Source organism: Propithecus coquereli, unplaced genomic scaffold, assembly GCF_000956105.1.
Source record: "Propithecus coquereli isolate 6110/MARCELLA unplaced genomic scaffold, Pcoq_1.0 Scaffold251, whole genome shotgun sequence".
NCBI classification, from domain to species: Eukaryota; Metazoa; Chordata; class Mammalia; order Primates; family Indriidae; genus Propithecus; species Propithecus coquereli.
The window spans coordinates 634,640-653,333 of record NW_012148075.1 but is presented as its reverse complement, the minus strand read 5'-3'; the positions used below and the strand labels follow the sequence as shown (position 1 = coordinate 653,333).

The 18,694-nt window shown below is 48.3% G+C and overlaps 1 protein-coding gene across 2 annotated transcripts in view; it reads left to right on the top strand.

Moving 5' to 3' along the window:
- The window catches only part of OSBPL10 (oxysterol binding protein-like 10), a 284,632-nt gene that overhangs the window by 248,103 nt on the left and 17,835 nt on the right, over positions 1-18,694 (top strand). For both annotated transcript variants that reach the window (XM_012646883.1, XM_012646882.1), the window contains 2 exons: positions 4,123-4,272; positions 14,027-14,507. In XM_012646883.1, coding sequence (XP_012502337.1) covers positions 4,123-4,272; positions 14,027-14,507 — 631 coding nt within the window. The remainder of the gene's footprint in view (positions 1-4,122; positions 4,273-14,026; positions 14,508-18,694) is intronic.

The window sequence follows — 18,694 nt, the reverse complement described above, 5'->3', positions numbered from 1 at the left end:
ACCAGTGTCCCCATGGAGAAGACAGTTGAACCCATGTAAACCTGACACAAGTCACAATTTTGCCCTCTGGCTTTGGCCCTTGGCTGCAGTCCCATGGACGTGCTTCTCCCTCCTTGGGAAGAGGCAGAGGCCTGTGGTTAAGGACAGGGTCACATCTGCAAATGCTGCGACTGTCTTTGACTAGACCATTCCCACCGCAAGAGCCCATCTCTTACACGGTCTTGCTCTTTGGTCCTCGAGAGGCCTGAGGTCAGCTGAGGGGCAGACACCTTTCTAAAAGTCCAGTGAGAGCCATAGACCCTCTCTTCAAAAGAGTGCCCAGACACACAATGTTTGCGTAAAATTTCAAGGATGGTGGTGGATCTCTTAAGGACTGTCCATGTGGCCCAGGTCAAGAAGGCTTGCCCTGGGCACTGGTCACTACTGAGTCACCAGGGAATGTCTCTAAACTCTAGCCTACCCATGAAGCTTTTTCGTGTCCATCAAATTTTCACTTGTCTTTTCTACATTTGCTAATAGGCACAAGTCGCTTGATTTTTGTAGTACCCTATGCCCTGTGGTGCTCATGCAATAGAAATATTGAGTCATAATTTTTGTTTTTATTAAAAACCTCTTCCCCCTCCCCCCCCAAAGCCTGCTTCTCTTTAAAACACATTTTAGTTGCATTTCATTTTCAAGTTTGTATACATTTCTATGACTGGGCTGGTTCATTTACAAAGATCTCCGGGGGGATGGGAGATCTGAGGATTCTTCTTGCTTAAGTCTTATAAGTTTTCTCAGCATTATAAAACCGTTTCTCACGTTCATTTTCCTTCTGAGAAGGAGAAACACTGTTCTTCTATCTTTGATCACCTCGAGACAGTCGTTATTGCTTTTCAAGTGAAAATCCACTGAGGTTTACAGGGTGTGGGTGTGCAGGGGAGAAGCCGGACTTTGTGAGAGAGGGAGGGTGAAGGTGTGGATGAGCTTGTGGACTCGGTTATGGAAACTAGGGCTTAGATCTGGTGATAATTACCAATACCTTTGGATTCTGCATCAGAGTAGCAGAATCAACAGACCCTTGACTCTAAAAAGGAAGGAGGTTTTGTGCTTTTAAAACTCCATCGAAACCTGGCTCTTCAAACCCTCCATCCCTTGCAGTGCCTGCTGGCGGTGGGTGCTCTGGGGCTGCAGACAGATAGGTATTTACATTGCCAGTGACCTCTTTGAGACCGAGTTGACCTGCCGAGTACTCCTTCCTTTCTATCCAGAACCGCAATTTGGACCCGCAGTGGAGGGGGTCTTCCCTGTCTGCAGATGGGCTGGGCTCCAGTGTGGGCGGAATGGAAGGATCCTCTAAGACGTTCACCATCAACATGATGAAGGAAACCAGTTTTTTTTTTTTTTTTTTTTAACTCTAATTATGTCCTTGAAGTTGAGTACAATTGTTTACAACTCACACTGTAAGAAAAAGGACAAGTTCTAAGAAGCCGTGAGAGACAGAAAATAGTGCCAAGTCCCTGTTTAAGGTTAGGGCACGGCTTGCTGAGAATTTGTGCCCTGGGGGCTGTTTGCCCTTCTTCCCTGGGCAGGACTTCGGGCCCCCGAGGAGCTCTGGCCACTCGTCACCCCATGAGTCAGCTTCTGGGGCCCGTGTGCCAGTCCTAAGTCTGTCTGCTGGAGCCAGTGTCTTTGAGAGGACTCAGGAGACATGGAGGACGCGGGAAGCTGCTTTGCAGCCGGAGGAGCTGGAGAGATTTGCCTTCGTGTGTGCACTTAGCATCGGGCGGCTGGGTCCTGGGTAAGACTTCCTGGCTGCTGGAAGTCAGGAACAAGCTGGGCTTCGTTTTCTAGCAGAGCAGACAGTGTTGTCTTGGGTGGTCTATAAACACGTCCCCCTGGGTGTGGTAGTGAGTGGGAAAGGTGGAGGTCTCCCACGTGCTGGCTTGTGGACAAGTGGGAAATCACATCTGTAGAAGAAAGGCTCATTTTTTGCTTCCTAAAGCTCATGGCAGCCTCACGTGAGCGCTTGATTTGTTTAGTTCACAGTCCATGCTTTGTGAGAACAGCTGATTTCAAGCAGGAGTAATTGTGCTCAAAATGTAACTACCTTTCTTGTTGAGATGTTTAAGGACTTTAAGGACTTTGCAGCCCACCCACTCCCTCGGGTGCACAATGGTGGTTTGATTTCCCTTGTTTTTGATTGTCCGTTTTCCTCCCAAAGCAAATGCCCAGACACTGCCCTTGCCTCCCCCAGCCTGCCCTTGGGCTGAGGGGAATTCTGCTAATGCAGGTCACCGCCCGCCGGGTTTCCACCAAACAGGTAGCAGCTGCAGCACCTTTGCCATTGGGAGGAACTTGTGTCTGAGTGCTCTGACTTTAGTCGCATGGGATTGGAAATGCAGGCTCCCAGCAAATGGAGACAGCCACCTACTTTAAAACTGACCCGAAATTCAGAAAAGGGAAAAGGGAGGAGAGCTGGGAGGGCAGGTGGGTAGAAGCCCTGCTTATCCCAGCGTTAGCCGTTCAGGCTCATAGCTGCAGTGGCCTTGGCAGCAGCGGCCATTGTAGCCCAGCAGACGGGGTGTCGTGCAGCAGAGCCAGAGGACGGGCCTCTGGGGGGCTGTGAGTGCTGGCTCCTGACTCCTGCCTGACTTCCCAGTGCAGAATCGGGGCAGCCCATGCTCCCAGACCTCCCTCTGCTTAGTCTTCTCAGGGACAGGATGGGTAAGGAGTCCTCGGTTATTTTGGTATATTCTAGCACAGGGACTTGCCGATGATGTCAGGTAATACCTGTTATGAGCAGGCTGGAGAACCAGGCATGTACTGGAAGAAAACTCAGCTCTTGGCTGCGGGAAAGCCCTGTGGGTTCCACTGAGGCCTTCCGAGCCATCTCCGGAATTGGGGTTATTTAGAAGCGATCGAGAATACCTTGGGAGTTTATACGTGGACAATGTCTATTTAAATTGAAATTTTAAAAATGCCTTCCCCAGGAGGGAAGGAGCACCTTTACTTCCTCTCTTTGGAGTGCTGCTAAACGGCCAGTACATATATGCTAGGCTGACAACTACAAACACCTTAACCACCAAAATAATATTAGAAATGCCTTTAGATGTAAGATGATTCTGTCTAATGAGGTTAATAAATCATTTGTTTTTGCGTGGACGTTTGGGCAAGTCTTTATCCTTCGTGTTTAAAACCTTTGAGCTCCTGCATTTCTGTGTATCACGATCGTTATGTCTGACCTGCCAGTGGCAACTGAGAACAACTGTATCAGGTTCTGTTCAGGGCGCTTTGCTTGCGTATGAGCAAGGACCGTGAGAACACAGGCAAGCGTGGAGTGGTGGAATGGGGTTACTCTCTCAACAGAATTCTGAGGACGGCTTTACGTTGTAGCTGGAGTTCTTGACACTTGGGCATTGGAAAATTTCATGCTCGGTTGTCCCCCTTGCACAGCTGATTAACTTGCCTGTTTTCTGTGCAGTTTGAAAAATTGGAATCGAGCGATTAAATTAATAAACTTGCACTGAGGAAAGCAGGGTCTGTTGGGCTGCGGGAATCCCAGTATCACAAGGTTTCAAGTGTTTTGTCTTCAGTTCTCATTTTAGTCTCCCTCTCTAAATTAATGCCAATTCCGAGACTTTTCTTACACTAGCTGCAGTGACCCTAAGCGATTTGACTAGAAATAGTCTGAGAGCGCGTTTAAGAATCTTTATGTTTATTTCATAAATAAGGAAATTTTAGTCCCAGGATAATCCAACTTTTATTTATAAACATAAAAATTTACATTAGATATAAAGTGTCCTGAGTTGTGCGAATGGGCAAAATTAAGTGGGCTCATACCCATGTACCACAGTTAGTTTCTTAAAGAGCAAGAAGCTTTTTTGTCAGGAAAGCCCGTGGGCCAGGAGGGTCACGAATGGGGAGCGGGGGAAGCGGAGAGAGGAGGGCCGTGTGGTGGCCAGGGCACAGGGCCTGCGCCCCAGACAGGCTCCTCTGCCCGTGGCAGTGGGACCGGCCTGCAGAGAAAGCCTTCCCGGGGCAGGATGGGGTCCCTTCTGTCGTTAAGCATTTGGGTTCATGTGCCGTAGTTCTACCTTCTGCTGGGTCAGCTGGTGATTTTTATCGATGATTTCATTTTAGCCAAACTCAGGCCCTGAATTGGTTTTGTCTGAAGATGAAAAAAGTGACAATGAAGACAAGGAAGAGACAGAATTGGGCGTCATGGAGGATCAGCGCAGTGTAATTCTTCATCTCATCTCACAACTCAAACTTGGAATGGATCTAACCAAGGTAGGTCGGCACATCCCCCTGGATTTGTGGCCCCTGGTTTGGGTCCTGTCTCTGTCCTCAAGCCTCCCCTGAGCACGTTCCTCTCATTGCGGTGGGGCTGGGGACGTAGAGTGAGGGAAAGGCCAGAATTGCTTTCAAGTGTGGCTATTCCAGGCGTAATGTAAAGGACATCTGTACATAAATGCTCATCCTCGGAGCTGGATGGCCTTGCATTTAATTCTCTGGAGGAGCTGCTACTCTGCAAGGGCAGGGAAAACCTTAGAAAAAGCATGTGAGATGATAGGAAAATTTAGGATGGTATTTCGTTGGTTCCTGCCGTGTTCTAGAGAAGATTATAGAGATAGCGATGGCACAATGGCCATGGGAAGAACACAGGAGGGAGGAAGATGGGGGAGCCAGGACAGGCCCCTGTGCATGCCCATGACCTGCTGTTGCTGTCCCAGCTTTAACAGCTGGGCCCGAGGGTGGCTTCGCGGGGGATCCTGGTCCCCTTGCCCAAATGTAAAGGAACGAACCCGCGGGTGGGGAGAAGCGCAGCTCACTGTTCCTGGCGTTGAGTGCAGGCGGGACTCTTCCCGAGGACCGTCGTCAAGAGAACCCTGCATCCTAACCCCCGATGTTGTGTAGGAGGGTCCCACATACGTCCTCCCTCACCCCAAGTCAGCAGCGTGTCCTGGAGGCAAGCAGGAAAGCGATTTTGTATGTAGCTGAGGGGTCGTATGGTGTCGTGAAGGCACAGTGGGCTGGCGGAAAGAGCCTGGACTTTGCAGTTTGGCGTCCCTGGGTTCCACTTCCAGACGGTTCCTCCAGAGATGTCCCCCGGGCAGAACGCCGTGAGGGTCGGGGGTGGCATGCAGAGGACGGAGCCTGGTGCTGGGCTCCTGGCAAGTGTGTCACCATCTTACCCCGAGAGAACGCTCCTTTGCGTGGTGTGGCCATGCGATGCGGTAGCGAAGCAGCTGGCGGGCCGGGACAGACGTGCTGTTGGGGAGGGTGTGCAGGAGCGGGACGTGCTAGGTCTGAAGGCCAGACAGGAAAACGAGGTGTACTGGAAACAGAGCCATGGAAGGCACAGCCTGGGGCACACCCTAAGGCTGGCTGGCTCGTTCGGCTGCAGCGAAGGGTCTGGGTTCTGAGACTGGGCAGGAGGCCAGAGAACAGAGGGAAGGGTGAGAGTGAGAGAGAGTCTTTGAGGAGGAAGATGACAGAACATGGTACCTGACCATTTTTAGGAGACAAAAGAGAGAGGAGACAGGAGCTTCACAGACGACAGAAAAACCTTTCTTTTGAAATATTTTTCTAAGTTTGAATGTGAGTGTGTCTGATATTCTGGGAGACTGTACCACTTTAAACAAAACGGTGGGCCCACCCTGAGGACGCCAGACCTAGGTAGAAAGTTCCCTCCCTTTGCCGTCCCCTCCCTCTGCTTGACTGTCCCCCGCCTCACACACCAGGCTCTGAAGAGGAGGCTCTCCGTGCCGCCATCTGCCCTGAATGTCAACCCTCCAGCCTGCAATTCTTGGTGTTGACATATTCTCACATCGTTACCAGCCCGACTGGGCATGAAGTGCTCATGTGCCTTAGTTAACTGTGGTCCCCAGGCAGGGCCAGGCTCATGGGCATGTGACCTGTGGGGTCACACAGCACTGCATGCTCAGAAGGGCACCAAGCTTGGTTTGAATGCTCTACTGTTGCTATCTTGAAATTCTTAATAATTTTTAAAGAAGAGACTTGCATTTGCATTTTCTATTGGGCCCCACAAAGCATGTACCTGGTCTTGCCTCCAGAAGCACCTTGTCTGCCCTCGTTCCTCAGCTATGGTTCCATAACCCCGAGTTACTGGTGTTACCTCCACTGGATGACCTGCTGTATCTCCACAGATTGAACATAGCCCAGACAAGAAGAGAACAGAGGATGGAGGGGCTACTGGTCTTGGTGGGGCTGGGACTGGAGGGAGTGAGTGGGACATACAGGGGTGATGGGCCAAGAGAGGGATGCTTGAAATTGAGATTATGGAGTGTGGTGGTTACAGGAAATGACAGGGTCTAGGGGTGTGCCTATTGGTGACCTATATGGAATCCTCAGGGGATTTAGCCTAAATTCCAGTGTTACAGATTCGGAGAGATATTCTAGAATAGTGGATTTTGAGCTCTTTCAGAGGGTACAGCTGGCTCCAAAGAGTAGGTTGGAGTTTGGGGATGCAGATTGTGGTTAAAACTAGTGGACTGAGCTGTCTCCAGGTGATGAGGTCCATAACCTAAAGATAACCAATCCCTACCTCATCAATCAGGAATATGTTAGACAAGATTCATACTTTGACAGAGAAGCTTGCTGAGATAATCAAGTTTCTGGGATTCTTAGGGAATTATGTAAATTGTTACAAATCAAAGAAATGCCAAAATAAAATGACCTTGACACGCCATTTTATACCTTCTAAATTAGCAACAAAATGGTAGATATACATTATACCTAGTGTGTACAGGGTGAAAATAATACCCTAATCCCTTGCTGATGACATCATAAATGGATTGCGTTTTAATTAAATAGAAAGCATTGACAACATGTGTCAGAAGTCATAGGAATGTTCAGAAAAGCTCTTTTTTTTTTTGAGACAGGGTCTTGCTCTGTCACTCAGAATCTAGCTCTGTCACCCAGGCTGAAGTATAGTGGCATAATCATAGCTCACTGCAACCTTAAACTCCTGGCCTCAAGTAATCCTCCTACCTCTGTCTCCCAAAGTGCTGGGATTACAGGTGTGAGCTACCATGCCTGGCCTAACACTGTTTGAAAAGTGAAAATTGTTTTAAAATTAAATGTTGAATAGATATAAAAGGATATAACATGTATGAATCATATAGGGCAGGGGCCAGCAACCCTTTTTTTCTAACAGGCCAGATAATAAGTGTTTTTGGCTTTGGGGGCCATATGGTATCTGTTGCAATCCATCAGCTCTGCCGTTGGACCTCGAAAGCAGACATAGACAATGTGGAAATGAATGGGTATAGCTTGTTCCAGTAAAATTAGCTGTAAAAACAAGTGGAGATTTGACCCGTGGGTTGTAGTTTGTTGATTCCTGGTACATAGAATCACACTATGACAAACATCATATATTCACCACAGGTTTAAGGAAAAGAACATCATTACCTGTGTATACTTTAATGGATACATAACATTCTACCACATCATTGCATTGTCATTTACTTCCTCAACAAAATGTAGTGTGGTTGGTCATGTTTGCTGTCTTCGGCTTCTTGATGTTACAATGATATAGTGAACATCTTGGGCATACAGCTTTTTTCCTTCGATTGCATTTCATTAGGCCTGATTTCCATCCTCAGTCACAATATGCAAAGGTTAATGTTGTTATGCTCAAGCATCTACTTATAAGGGGTGCATTTTTATGAAAAGCATCAGAAGGCCCAAGGTTTACCCTGGAAATGAACTGCATGAGGCAGAGGTGTGGACATTCAGGGTCTCAGGTCTCCTGTGTATTTCTTCCTTTTTTCTTTTCTGATCCTTTCTCCTCCTCTTCTCCCCAAATCTTGTTTTTGTTTGTTTGTTTGTTTTGAGACAGAGTCTTGCTCTGTTGCCCAGGCTGGAGTGCAGTGGTGTCATCGTAGCTCATGGCAACCTCAAATTCCTGGGCTTAAGTGATCCTCCCGCCTCAGCTTCCTGATGAGCTGGGACTGCAGGCATGCACCACCATGCCCGGCTAATTTTTTTCTATTTTTTGTAGAGATGGGGCCTTGCTCTTGCTCAGGCTGGTCTGAAACTCCTGAGCTCAAGTGATCCTCCCGCGTTGGCCTCCCAAAGGGCTAGGATTACAGGTGTGAGCCATCACACCCGGCCTCAAATCTTGTTTTTTATATACTGTCAAGCAAAGTGTGTTATCTCTCCTGAATGCTTGCCTTTTAATAGAAGACAGAGTGGTAACCTGGCTTCCATAAGCTTGTCAGAATAGATCTCTGTCATGAGGGGACGTCATTGTGTGACCCCCATGCTCCCTTTCTGTCGGCAGGAGCTCAGCAATCCCATTCTTCCAGAAGCAGTTAAAATAGAGTCTTCAGGCCTCTCAGTGTCCTTGAGTGATCCAGTGTGGGCCTTGACCACGCAGAGTTGGGTCATATTCCAGCTCTCTGTGTATTTAGTGGTTGTAAATTACAAAATCTCTCTGAACCCTAGCTTTTTCATGTGTAAAATGAAATAGTGACACCTGCTCACAGTTTTCTAAGAAGATTGCACAAGATAATGTATATGAAATTCACACTGCTGTGCTCTGGTTTTAGTTCTATAAACAGTGTAAGTTTGAAACATTTCGTATATTCCAATGATAATTTTCTTGTTTTATGTATTTATTTCTCCTTTTCCTATGAGCAGTTATCTTACTTGGTCATTTACAGAAGCATCAGAGGTGGTCCAGGGATTGCTGTGGTCATTAGAAGGTCATTTTAGCTTCCGACCTTGTCACTGAAATATTATGTGACAATTTAGTGTCTCATCTCTGTTGTCCTTATCTTCCCTGGTCTCCAAACAAGGTTACTGATCCCTGATTATAACAACAGCCAACATAGAGTGAGCATTTCCTGTGTGCTAGGTAGACACTGGGTTACTTTAGCAGTGTCATTTAATATTCACAGAAAACCTAGGAGGCTGCTGTTTTTTATTTTCCCCATTTTACAGCTGAGGAATTGAGTCTTGCAGAGATGAACTTGCCCAATGCATATGGCGGGTAGCTGCTAAGAGATGAACCTCAGCACACAACTGACTCCCTTCTGCAAGCTGAGGTCTGGGACTCTACAGGAACGCAGAGATTAATTTCAACACATGTATCTCTGTGTGGTAAATATCTTCATGGAAAAAGTAAAATTTTATTTCAGACTCTTTCCATCCAACAAAAATTTTAATGAATGCCTTTTATGATGTTTCAAGTGCCATGAGATGGGAGTGAAGGAGCTGGCACGTTAAGGAAACCCAGGGGAAAGGTTGGCAAAGTTGGCTAAGTAAAGCAATCTTTGGTAGTATGGGTTATCTATGCTTTATTTTGTAAAGCTGGATTTTTGTGTAATTCCCTTGGTTTTCTTAAAGTATCACCTAAATTAACTGCGGTGGTGGTCTAGACTTCTCTTTGCACTCGGGTGTTTGCCAGTTGAAGGATAGAGTATCACAGAGATGGCTCCCAAGGTTAGGAACTGATGTTTTTTTGAAGAAAATTGAACCTGCTCTTGGCCTTCCTTTGCAGAGGGCTGCTGTGTCTCCTGTTGGGGGGTGGGTGCTTTCACTCTTTCTGAACATCCTTTGCCTTCCTTCACGGGTGATCATTTATTCTAAATTTCTAAGAGCCTAAGAATCCAACCTGAAGATTAGTTATTTACTTCTAGATTGATGCAACTTTAAATGTAATTAATTGTTCTCTGAGTCCCTAGTGCAGATCCTCTCTTTTTTTCCTTCCCCTAAAGTAGTTCATTGTCTTAATTATGTTAATGGTAGAAAAGACATTCCTTATTGATGGCTCGGTAAATCTGCAGCAGTGATTCCAGGCCATTTGGATGCCATCCGCCTGCACAGCTGGGCCATCAGTCACCCTGTCAGAGGCAGACAGCCCAATTAGCGCTCACTACTTCTTGGCTCTGTATCACCCGTGTCCACCGCCCAAGAAACGGATGATTAAGTGACTTATTTGCAAACATACCAAAAAAGGGAGGGGGAGGGGCCCAGGAGATTGTATGAGAGAAAGAAATCACACCAGACTAGGAAATCTGTTATAATGAAAAGTATGACATCTTGTCCAGAGTGTTCAGGCCTGGTTTTGAAGTCAATCTGTTAACAGTTTTCTGCACAAGCACTAATGAAACACAGCAACAGGGGATGAGATAGGAAATAGTAATTCCACCCCCAACCCATTCTGCTCCATCTCTCCAAGTATTCTACTTGGAGAGTATTCCCCCAGCTCTGACAAAGCCACAACATCATTCTGAAGTGCAGAATACATACCTCATGGTTGGACTTGATGTCGGCTGTGAGCCCACGTTCCCTGAGTCTGCAATTTCAGGAGGGTTGTCTTTGAAAATTGATACGTTCTCAGGTATCGCATCCCTAGTAGAGCCTTTTTTCTTTTTCCTTCAACTTTTCATTTTGGGAATTTTCCAATCCAGTAAAATTGCAAAATAGTACAATGGATTCCCACGTATTTTTCACCTTTATTGGCCAATTATTAACATTTTGCACTTTGCATTTCTTCTCCCTTCTTCCCTCTCTGCCAACCTCTTGCCTCCTCCCCTGCCTCCTTCCATTCCTCTGTCCAGCTCTCAGTCTCCCCACTTCCCACAACCCAACACATACACATGCATATATATGTGTGTGTTTATTTTTTTCTGAGCCATCTTAGAGTACCAGTGCAGACATCATGACAGTTCTCCCCTAACCCTTCAGTGAGGGTGTCCTAAGAATGAGGACATTCTCCTCCACAATACGTTTATCACACTTGGGAAATTTAACATTGAGGCAAGACTATTTCATATACAGCCCATGATGAAATTTTCCCAAATTGTCCCAGTAATGTGCTTTATAGCTTTTTTTTTTAAAACTCCAGGATCCAATCCAGATTATGTTATATTGGTTATCATCATATCGCTTTAATCTCCTTTAGTCTAGAAGATTCCCCCTCCTTTTTTTTTTCTTTCATGGCAGTGATACTGAAAAATCCAGGTCAGATTTTTATTTTTGTTTGTTTGTTTTTTCCCAGAATGTTTCTCACTTTGGGTTTGTTTGATGTTTTTCCCTTCAGAGTTAGATGAAATGATTTGGGCAACAATAACACAGAGATGATGCCGAGCAGAGCCTTTTCTCTCCCCTTTGATAGGGGGAAGGTGGAGATACCTCCAGACTGGGCAGCGGCATTCCTTCTGGCTCCCGTGGGGCCCCCATCCTGGAGGTCCCCCAGTCCCATTTCTTGGCCCCCAAGGTATCTCAGGAGATCCGATGCTGGGTGGGGCAGAGCAGGTTTGAGTCCACTCATTCCTTAGACATTTAGTGAGCATTTCTGATGCATCAGGCTCTGTGGTTCCTTACCCCAGAAAACATCCCTGAAATAAGCTAGGTCCTGTCTAAGCTGCCTTCAACATGCTCCCCGCTCAGAAGTTCCTTGATATGTATCTGAATGTTCTGATATTCCTTAAGAGAAGCAGCAACTGAAAACTTGGCCTGAAGTAGTCTGAAGAATTAAAGGCACCGTGAAAGAGAACCTGCACCCAAACACCAGGGGAAATCACATACAACGTGTCAAAAGAAATAAAGGTGTCGCTTCTAATGCATAATTCATCTGTTTGTCTGGTTTCATGCCAGCTACTCGGGTCTCAGATATAGGAAGTGATAGAGGTGGCATCTCAAGGCCATTCCAAGGCAGAATATGCTTTTTCTTGGCCAGGTGAGATCCTCGAGCAGTTAAATTCTCAATTTTGTCAAGTTGTGGCTGAAAGAAAATTAGGAAATCTGTATTGATTTGCATAGTTGTATTTTAAATAATAGCTTTTCTTCCTGTGTATTATAAAAGCAAAGCAGAAAAATATTTAGAAAGAACTTTGTTTTTTCTTTTATTTAACGTAGAAAGAACTTTTTAAAATTACTCAGTTCTATCACCCAGAGAGACATGTTAACATTTTGAGTCTTTTTATGGTACTTGGATTATGTTACATATTCAATTTTACATCCGGCTTCTTTTTTACTTAGTGCAGGTACATTTTCCTCTGACATAGTTTTTAAATGAAAGATAGAAAAGCATTAAAAGGTATCTACCAAGCTTTACCACTCTAGTGGACTAGGCCTTTTCTAGTTTCCTCTGGCATCTCTGTGCTTTGGTTCTGTGCTCATCTCTGTGCTCTGTTCTCATGTCTGCCTCTCTCTCTTTCTCTGTAGACATCTACATTAGTCTGTTCATTGTTGCTGTAACAGAATACCTGAGACCAGGTAGTTTATAAAGAAAAGATATTTATTTGCTCACCATTCTGCATGCTGGGAAGTTCAAGAGCGTAGTGCCACATACGGCTGGCTCCTGGTGAGGGCCCTGTGCTGAGCGGAGAAGTGGAAAATCGAGCTGGTGTGTGCAGAGATCACATGGTGAGAGAGGGAGCGAGAGAGTCCAGGAAGCGAGACTTGCTTTTATAGCAGCCGCTCTCTCAGTAACTGATCCAGCCCCGAGAGCACAGGACTCCCTCACTCCTGATGGAGGGTGTTCATCTATTCATAAGGGATCTGCCCCCATGGCCCAAACGCCTCCCACCAGGCCCCACCTCCCGTCACCACATTGGGGGTCAAATTTCAACATGAGCTTTGGAGGAGACAGACTCAAACCAGCACCATCTCTTCTCCCTCCCATTGTATCCACATCATTTGCAGGGAAGGGGCTTGAAAGCTGAAGTGGAGTCTGGATTATAGGTCTGTGAGCCTGCGTAGTATCTGTAGTCAGTGGTTGTGCACCCTCCCAGATGTTCTCATGGGAGTTAGGGACTATGTGAAGGAAGGGCAGAATTGGTCAAGTAAGGAGAGAGCGTAAACCAGCCACATGACATTGGTCAACTCACTGGAACCTGGCGGGGTTCCCCTGCCTTCATGTTGGGGTGCTGAAGAGAAGCTGGCGGATGTGGCCAGCCTGCCAGCCTCAAAAGCAGGTGAATCCACACTGGGGGGAACAACATGAGATGCTCCAGGTTAAAGCCAGCTGTGTCTTGCAGCTAAGTGGGCAGAATATTAATAATCAAAAAATATTTTAAGCTCATTGTAGAGCAGTGAGAATTGGATTTTCTTTCCTTTACGTAACAGTGATAGTCATGAGTTACCTGCTTCCAAGATTCAGAATGTTCTTCATTTGCTTTAATCAACCTAATCACTGGGCGATCAGCATTTAGGGTTGCAGAGTCCTGCAGTGACCACTGGGATCTACTTTGGATCAGTGAGGAGTCTGCACCCCAACCCTGACGGAGTTATCCAGGTCACTTCTTATCTTTAGTCATGGAGTCAGTGACAAACCTGGGGCAGCCCCTATGGCAGTCCTTTACCAGAAGATTCTGTACGTTAAGCACCAGCCTACTTTGTGACTTCCAATGGTTTCTTTTGGCCCAGCCTTGGGGACCAGCCTCCACAGATGGAATCACTAAGACCAAGGCCTTACCCCAGGCAGCTCTGTGGACATTGCCTCCTGGTTGGCCTACTTCCCAGACCCCTGGGCTGGGCTTTTTCCAAAGTCCTACCCTACCTCGATCATGTTTGGGTTTATACGCCATTTTTCTACAGATCTCCCCATAGACACTCTTGTGGTGGCACCAACCCACCCCAGAGTCCATGTTTGTGAGAACACTGAGCGCCCCCTGCCGCAGTGCCCGATGGCAGGAACCACATGGAAAAGCCCTTCCAAGCTTCTTTCTTCACATCTCCAAATAATGGAGAGTAAAAGAGGGATGTAGGGAGAGTCACGGCAGCGGACAGAGACAGAGACCACTGTCCTAGCCCAGATAAGCAAAGAAGAAAATCACTCCGAACAGTCTTGTCCACAGAGCTGGGCTGAGGTCGATTCCACTGCCACTTCACATTTCTTTGATATTATTTCTCCTGATTTGTCATTTGTGCACCAATCAAAAGAAACTGTTCCCTGGCTTGAGGTGTAAGGGATTTGCTAGACAGTGGTCGCAGCCTTTACTTTTTCCTTTCAGCTTCCCACTAATCACAGGGATTCCTGTCTGACTTTGTGTCCTTCCGGGTGCAGGTGGTACTCCCCACGTTTATTCTGGAGAAGCGGTCCTTGCTAGAGATGTATGCGGATTTTATGGCACACCCAGACCTGCTGCTGGCCGTCACCTCTGGGGCCACGCCGGAGGAGAGAGTCATTTGCTTCGTCGAATATTATCTCACAGCCTTCCACGAGGGCCGCAAGGGGGCTCTGGCCAAGAAGCCCTATAACCCCATCATTGGCGAGACGTTTCACTGCTCCTGGGAAGTTCCCAAGGACAGGGTCAGGCCTAAGAGGACTGCTGCCCCCTCGCCTGCCGGTGGCCATGAGTGCTCAGGAGCTGATGACTCCTCCAAAGGCTACAAGCTGCGGTTTGTGGCGGAGCAGGTGTCCCACCACCCTCCCATCTCCTGCTTCTACTGTGAGTGCAAGGAGAGGAGACTGTGTGTCAGCACTCACGTGTGGACCAAAAGCAAGTTCATGGGCATGTCCGTGGGCGTCTCCATGATAGGGGAAGGTAAGCCCTGCCCTGTGTGGGAGCTTGGCTCTTACACAGCAACCTCTGTGTGCCCGGTGGACGACTGATGATTTTGTGTGTGGAATTTTTTGCTTTTAACTTGTTTTGGAATTGGAATGGGGGGTGGGTGGGAAGGAGGGGCGGGGTTTGTTGTCTGGGGACCAGGCCTGGTCCTTTCCCAGTGGGGCCAGGGCGGCGGACTGGGTGGATGCAGCTGTTTGCCTGACAGCCGCCCACCGGGGTCGTCACGTGCCGTGCGTGCGTGTGTGCCTGCGCCTTACAGGTACATTTTTCTTTCAGCTTTGTGTGAATATTAGAATTAGCTCCAAATCTGTGAAAACACGTTTTTATTCATTCTCACCAGTGTCTGGCTCACAGACAGTCAGAGTAATAGTGTTGCCTATTCAAGATCTGCTCATAAAAATTCCGAAGGCAAAGCTTTTGACTCTGTGCTAGAAATTCTAAAGCAGGAATGCAATATAATTACACCACTGGTGGATTATACATTCCTATTTTAGCAAATAGCTGTGAATGAAGTTTATTCATTGTTTGGAGAAACCTATAATAATCCTTGTTAAATTCAAGCATCTGTGTTAGTGGTTCTTCGACTTTTTCAAGTCACAAATCTCTGAGACTTTAAGGCTATGACTCTTCCCAGGGTGGAGAAAATCTAACACAAAATTTGGCTTTCAGTTTCAGAGAGTACATGGCTCTTTGGAAGCCCTTCCAAACCGCATGAGATAAGAAGAACTTTCATGCACTTAGCACATTTTTACCGGGCACCTATGAGATGCTGGACATTGTCTTAGGAGCTGTGGATACTTGAGTAAACAAAACAGACAAAGATCTGTCCTTATGAAGTCCTATTCTACTTCTGTCTGCTGGGGAAATGACATAAGTAAATAAAATCAATTATGTAGTATGTTGGGGGATGATAAACGCTATAGAGAAAAACAGAACAGGGAAGGGGCCTGGGGTTACTGGGCAGAGGGTGGTTGAGCTTTCAGAGGGGAAGGGCTCCCTGAGAAAGTGGCATTTGAGCAAAGACCCAAAGGGAGCGGCAGGGGCGAGCCTTGTGGACTCAGGGAAGAGTGCGTAGGCAGAACGAGCAAGGCAGAGGCCCAGAGGCAGGACGTCCCTGGCGTGGTGGGGGAGACAGAAGCCCACGTGACTGGAATAGGGGAACGGGGCTGGTAGTGAGGGTAGTGAGGTCTGAGCAGTGACTGTGGCCAGATCACACAAGCCCTTGTGGACCACTGTAGGACCATTGGCTCTGACACTGAGGGAACCAAGAGACCACTGAGGATTTTGAGCCGAAGAGTAGCCAGGCTCTGACTTGTAGTCCAACAAAATTGCTCCAGCTCTTTGTTGAAATCAGAAAATAGACCCTAAGGGGGCAACAGTGGAAGCCAGGAGACCAGTGAGGAGGCTATGAGAATAATCTAGGCAGGAGGACCGGGTGGAAATGGTAGAGGGAGTGAAACGTAGGGAGGGTCTAGGTGTGATCTGAAGTAGAGAGCCAAGAGGATTTGTCTCTGGATGGGGTACGGGTTGTGAGAGAAAGAGGTCCCCAAGGTTTTGACCTGACTGCTAGAAGGATGGACTAGCTATGAACAGAGACGGGCAGACGGAGGGCTGGGGAGGGGGCTCGTTTGGAGGGAGAGCCTGGGAGCTCACCATGGTTGTGTGTGGTGTAGACACCAAAGTGGGGTCCTCCGGTGGCCTGTTGCATTTACAGGCTGGAGTTCCAGGGAGTATAACTCGTAATTTAAGGCCTCGAGACTAACGAGATTGAGATTGCCGAGTGAGCACTGACCCCTGCAGTAGACGCAATGGGAGCGTGTGTTCCCTGCAGCCGGGTGCAGAGGCCTTTCGCAGGCGAGAGTGATCAGCTGCATCTGACGATGCTGATAAACGCCAGGAGATGGGAACTGAGAAGTCACCGTCGCTCTTCCCTATTTAGTGTTTGGGTGCAATTGTACTCTTTAGGAAAAAACCCCACTCTTGGGTTCCGCTTCTGCGTTGTGTCTCTGGGCTGCAGGTTTACCCCGCAGCGTGCTGCCCTCCGTGTGCAGGTGAGTGTGCAGTTCCAGAACGGCGCGGGCGTGCGCAGCGCCGTCGGGCCTCCACGGGGGCCTGTGCACACGGGCCCAGTGTCCAGCCAGCCTGCCATCGCCCCTTCCTCCTGGGGATCAGCCAGCGTCAAGGAGTTTACCAAAGGGAGATTTGTCGGTTGTGAAGGAGGCCAGGGACTCACCTGTGCCCAGGCTGACCGCAGGCCACCTAGTTTCAGGCTTTTTCGAGAATTCAGACGGGGGTGGGTTGTATGTGTGGGGGAAAGGCGAACACATTCCTCCTTCGATAACCTCACCGATAGCAAGTAGTGTTCCCCTCTGGGGCTCTCTTCTGTGAGAGTGCAACACAGCAGCCATTTTTCAATCAGAAAAATCCGAATGCACAACTGGTTTGTTTGGCTTTTCCTGCTGTTGAGAAGGGGAGAGGGACGTCAGAGGTGGTCTCTCTTCTTAAGGAGGAGTTGTCACCAGTGATGACAGGACATGGAATCTTGAACCCCGGAGTTTCTAGCTGTGCCTTAGAGGATCCCAGGGCTCCTGAGTGGGGTGCAGGCCGGGAGGGGCGAGGAGTAAGCGGTGAGGCTTCCGAGCCCCCAGCTCCACTCCGGCCTGAGCGTCTCCATCCACCCTTACCCGTCTCCCTGCTGGACGCCCGCGGGAGCCCACTCCAGCAGTGTTCGGTGGCTTCAGAATGCTCAGCACACCTCGGCGAGTCCAGCCGCCTTGTGTCACAGATGAGGAAACACACGACCCCCAACGGTCCACCCTGCCCTCGCCGCAGGCCAGCGAAGAGTGGTGCAGGCGGGTGCTGGGGTCTCCTTGAACCAGGGGCCGTTTCTCATCAGCTCATCTGATCTGTGTGAGAAATCAGAATCTGCGGAGGTTCCGGGGATCCCCGGGGGTGGCAGCCCAGGAGTAGGAGGGGGCAGTAGGAGGGGTGGAGGCCAGGTAAGGCCTGGCGGGGCTGGCCAGGGCTTTGGGGCCTCTACGAGGGCTCAGCCAGGGCTGTGGAGGCCTGTCTCTCTGAAGCCAGGAAGAGACTTGACTGGAGTGTGCCTCCGGGGACAGGGACAGAGGAATGACATGGCTCTTTCCTCGCAGGCCTCTTTTCTGCCCCAGTGACTCTTGTTCTCCTGAACTCAGCCTCTCCCCAGAGCAAGCCGGGGAGCTGACCCGTGCAGTGCGGCACTGTTTGGGTTAAAGCCACGGGGCAGATCCCAGCAAGGGTGCTTCAGGCCAGGCCCGGACTCCTACCGTTCCGGGAGCTGGAGCTCAGGTTAGGCAGCTCTGCCTGTGGAAAGCAGCTAGAAGATTGCCGAGGACCCCCATGTGGGAGGTTTATGTTTGCGTCGATTTGCATATTTGGGCGTGTAATGAGAAATGGGAGCGACATTAACCTTGATTTTCACTTACCTGGGGCTCTGTGTTTTCGCAGGTTGCTAAGGGCCTGCCTCATGCTATGAGGCTGGTGCTGAAGATCTTTCCTCTTTTTAACAGACAAAAATTGATATTTAGGACTCTCATCTTATTCTATTTAATTTTATTATGTATTCTATATTTCCCACGTAATAAGTTCCTTGAAGATGAAACATGTTTGTTTGCTAGGGAAGGTAGAGCCGGCAGTTCGCACCCTCAGTGTAGATTTATGCCCCATACGCGGGGCGATTCCCTGCGGGTTTTATGCAGATACTGTTGGAAATGCCCTTACCTCCTTATCTATTACAGCGGTGCTCAAATAAATCCATTGCTTTACCCATTCATTTATCCCTTCATCCATTTACTTGTGAAGTGTCGGCCTCGTCCTAGGTGCGGGGATGCAGCAGAGGCCACAGCGCACAGAGAAATACCTGCTCTCAGGAGTTCACACTCTAATGGGGCGATCGGACCGAGACAAGCTATGTGCATAAAGTCTGTGGTGTGAGAGATGATGATTGGCGCTCAGAGACAAGGCTGACAGGGCGGGGTGGGGCAGGGAGGTTGCAGTTCTCAATAGGGTGAACCTCAGCAGAAGGGAACAATTGAGTGAAGGCTTGAAGCAGGGGAGGGAGTAAGCCATGTGGGTAGCTTAAGAAGGGGTGTTTCAGGCACAGGAACAGCAAGTGCAAAGGCCCT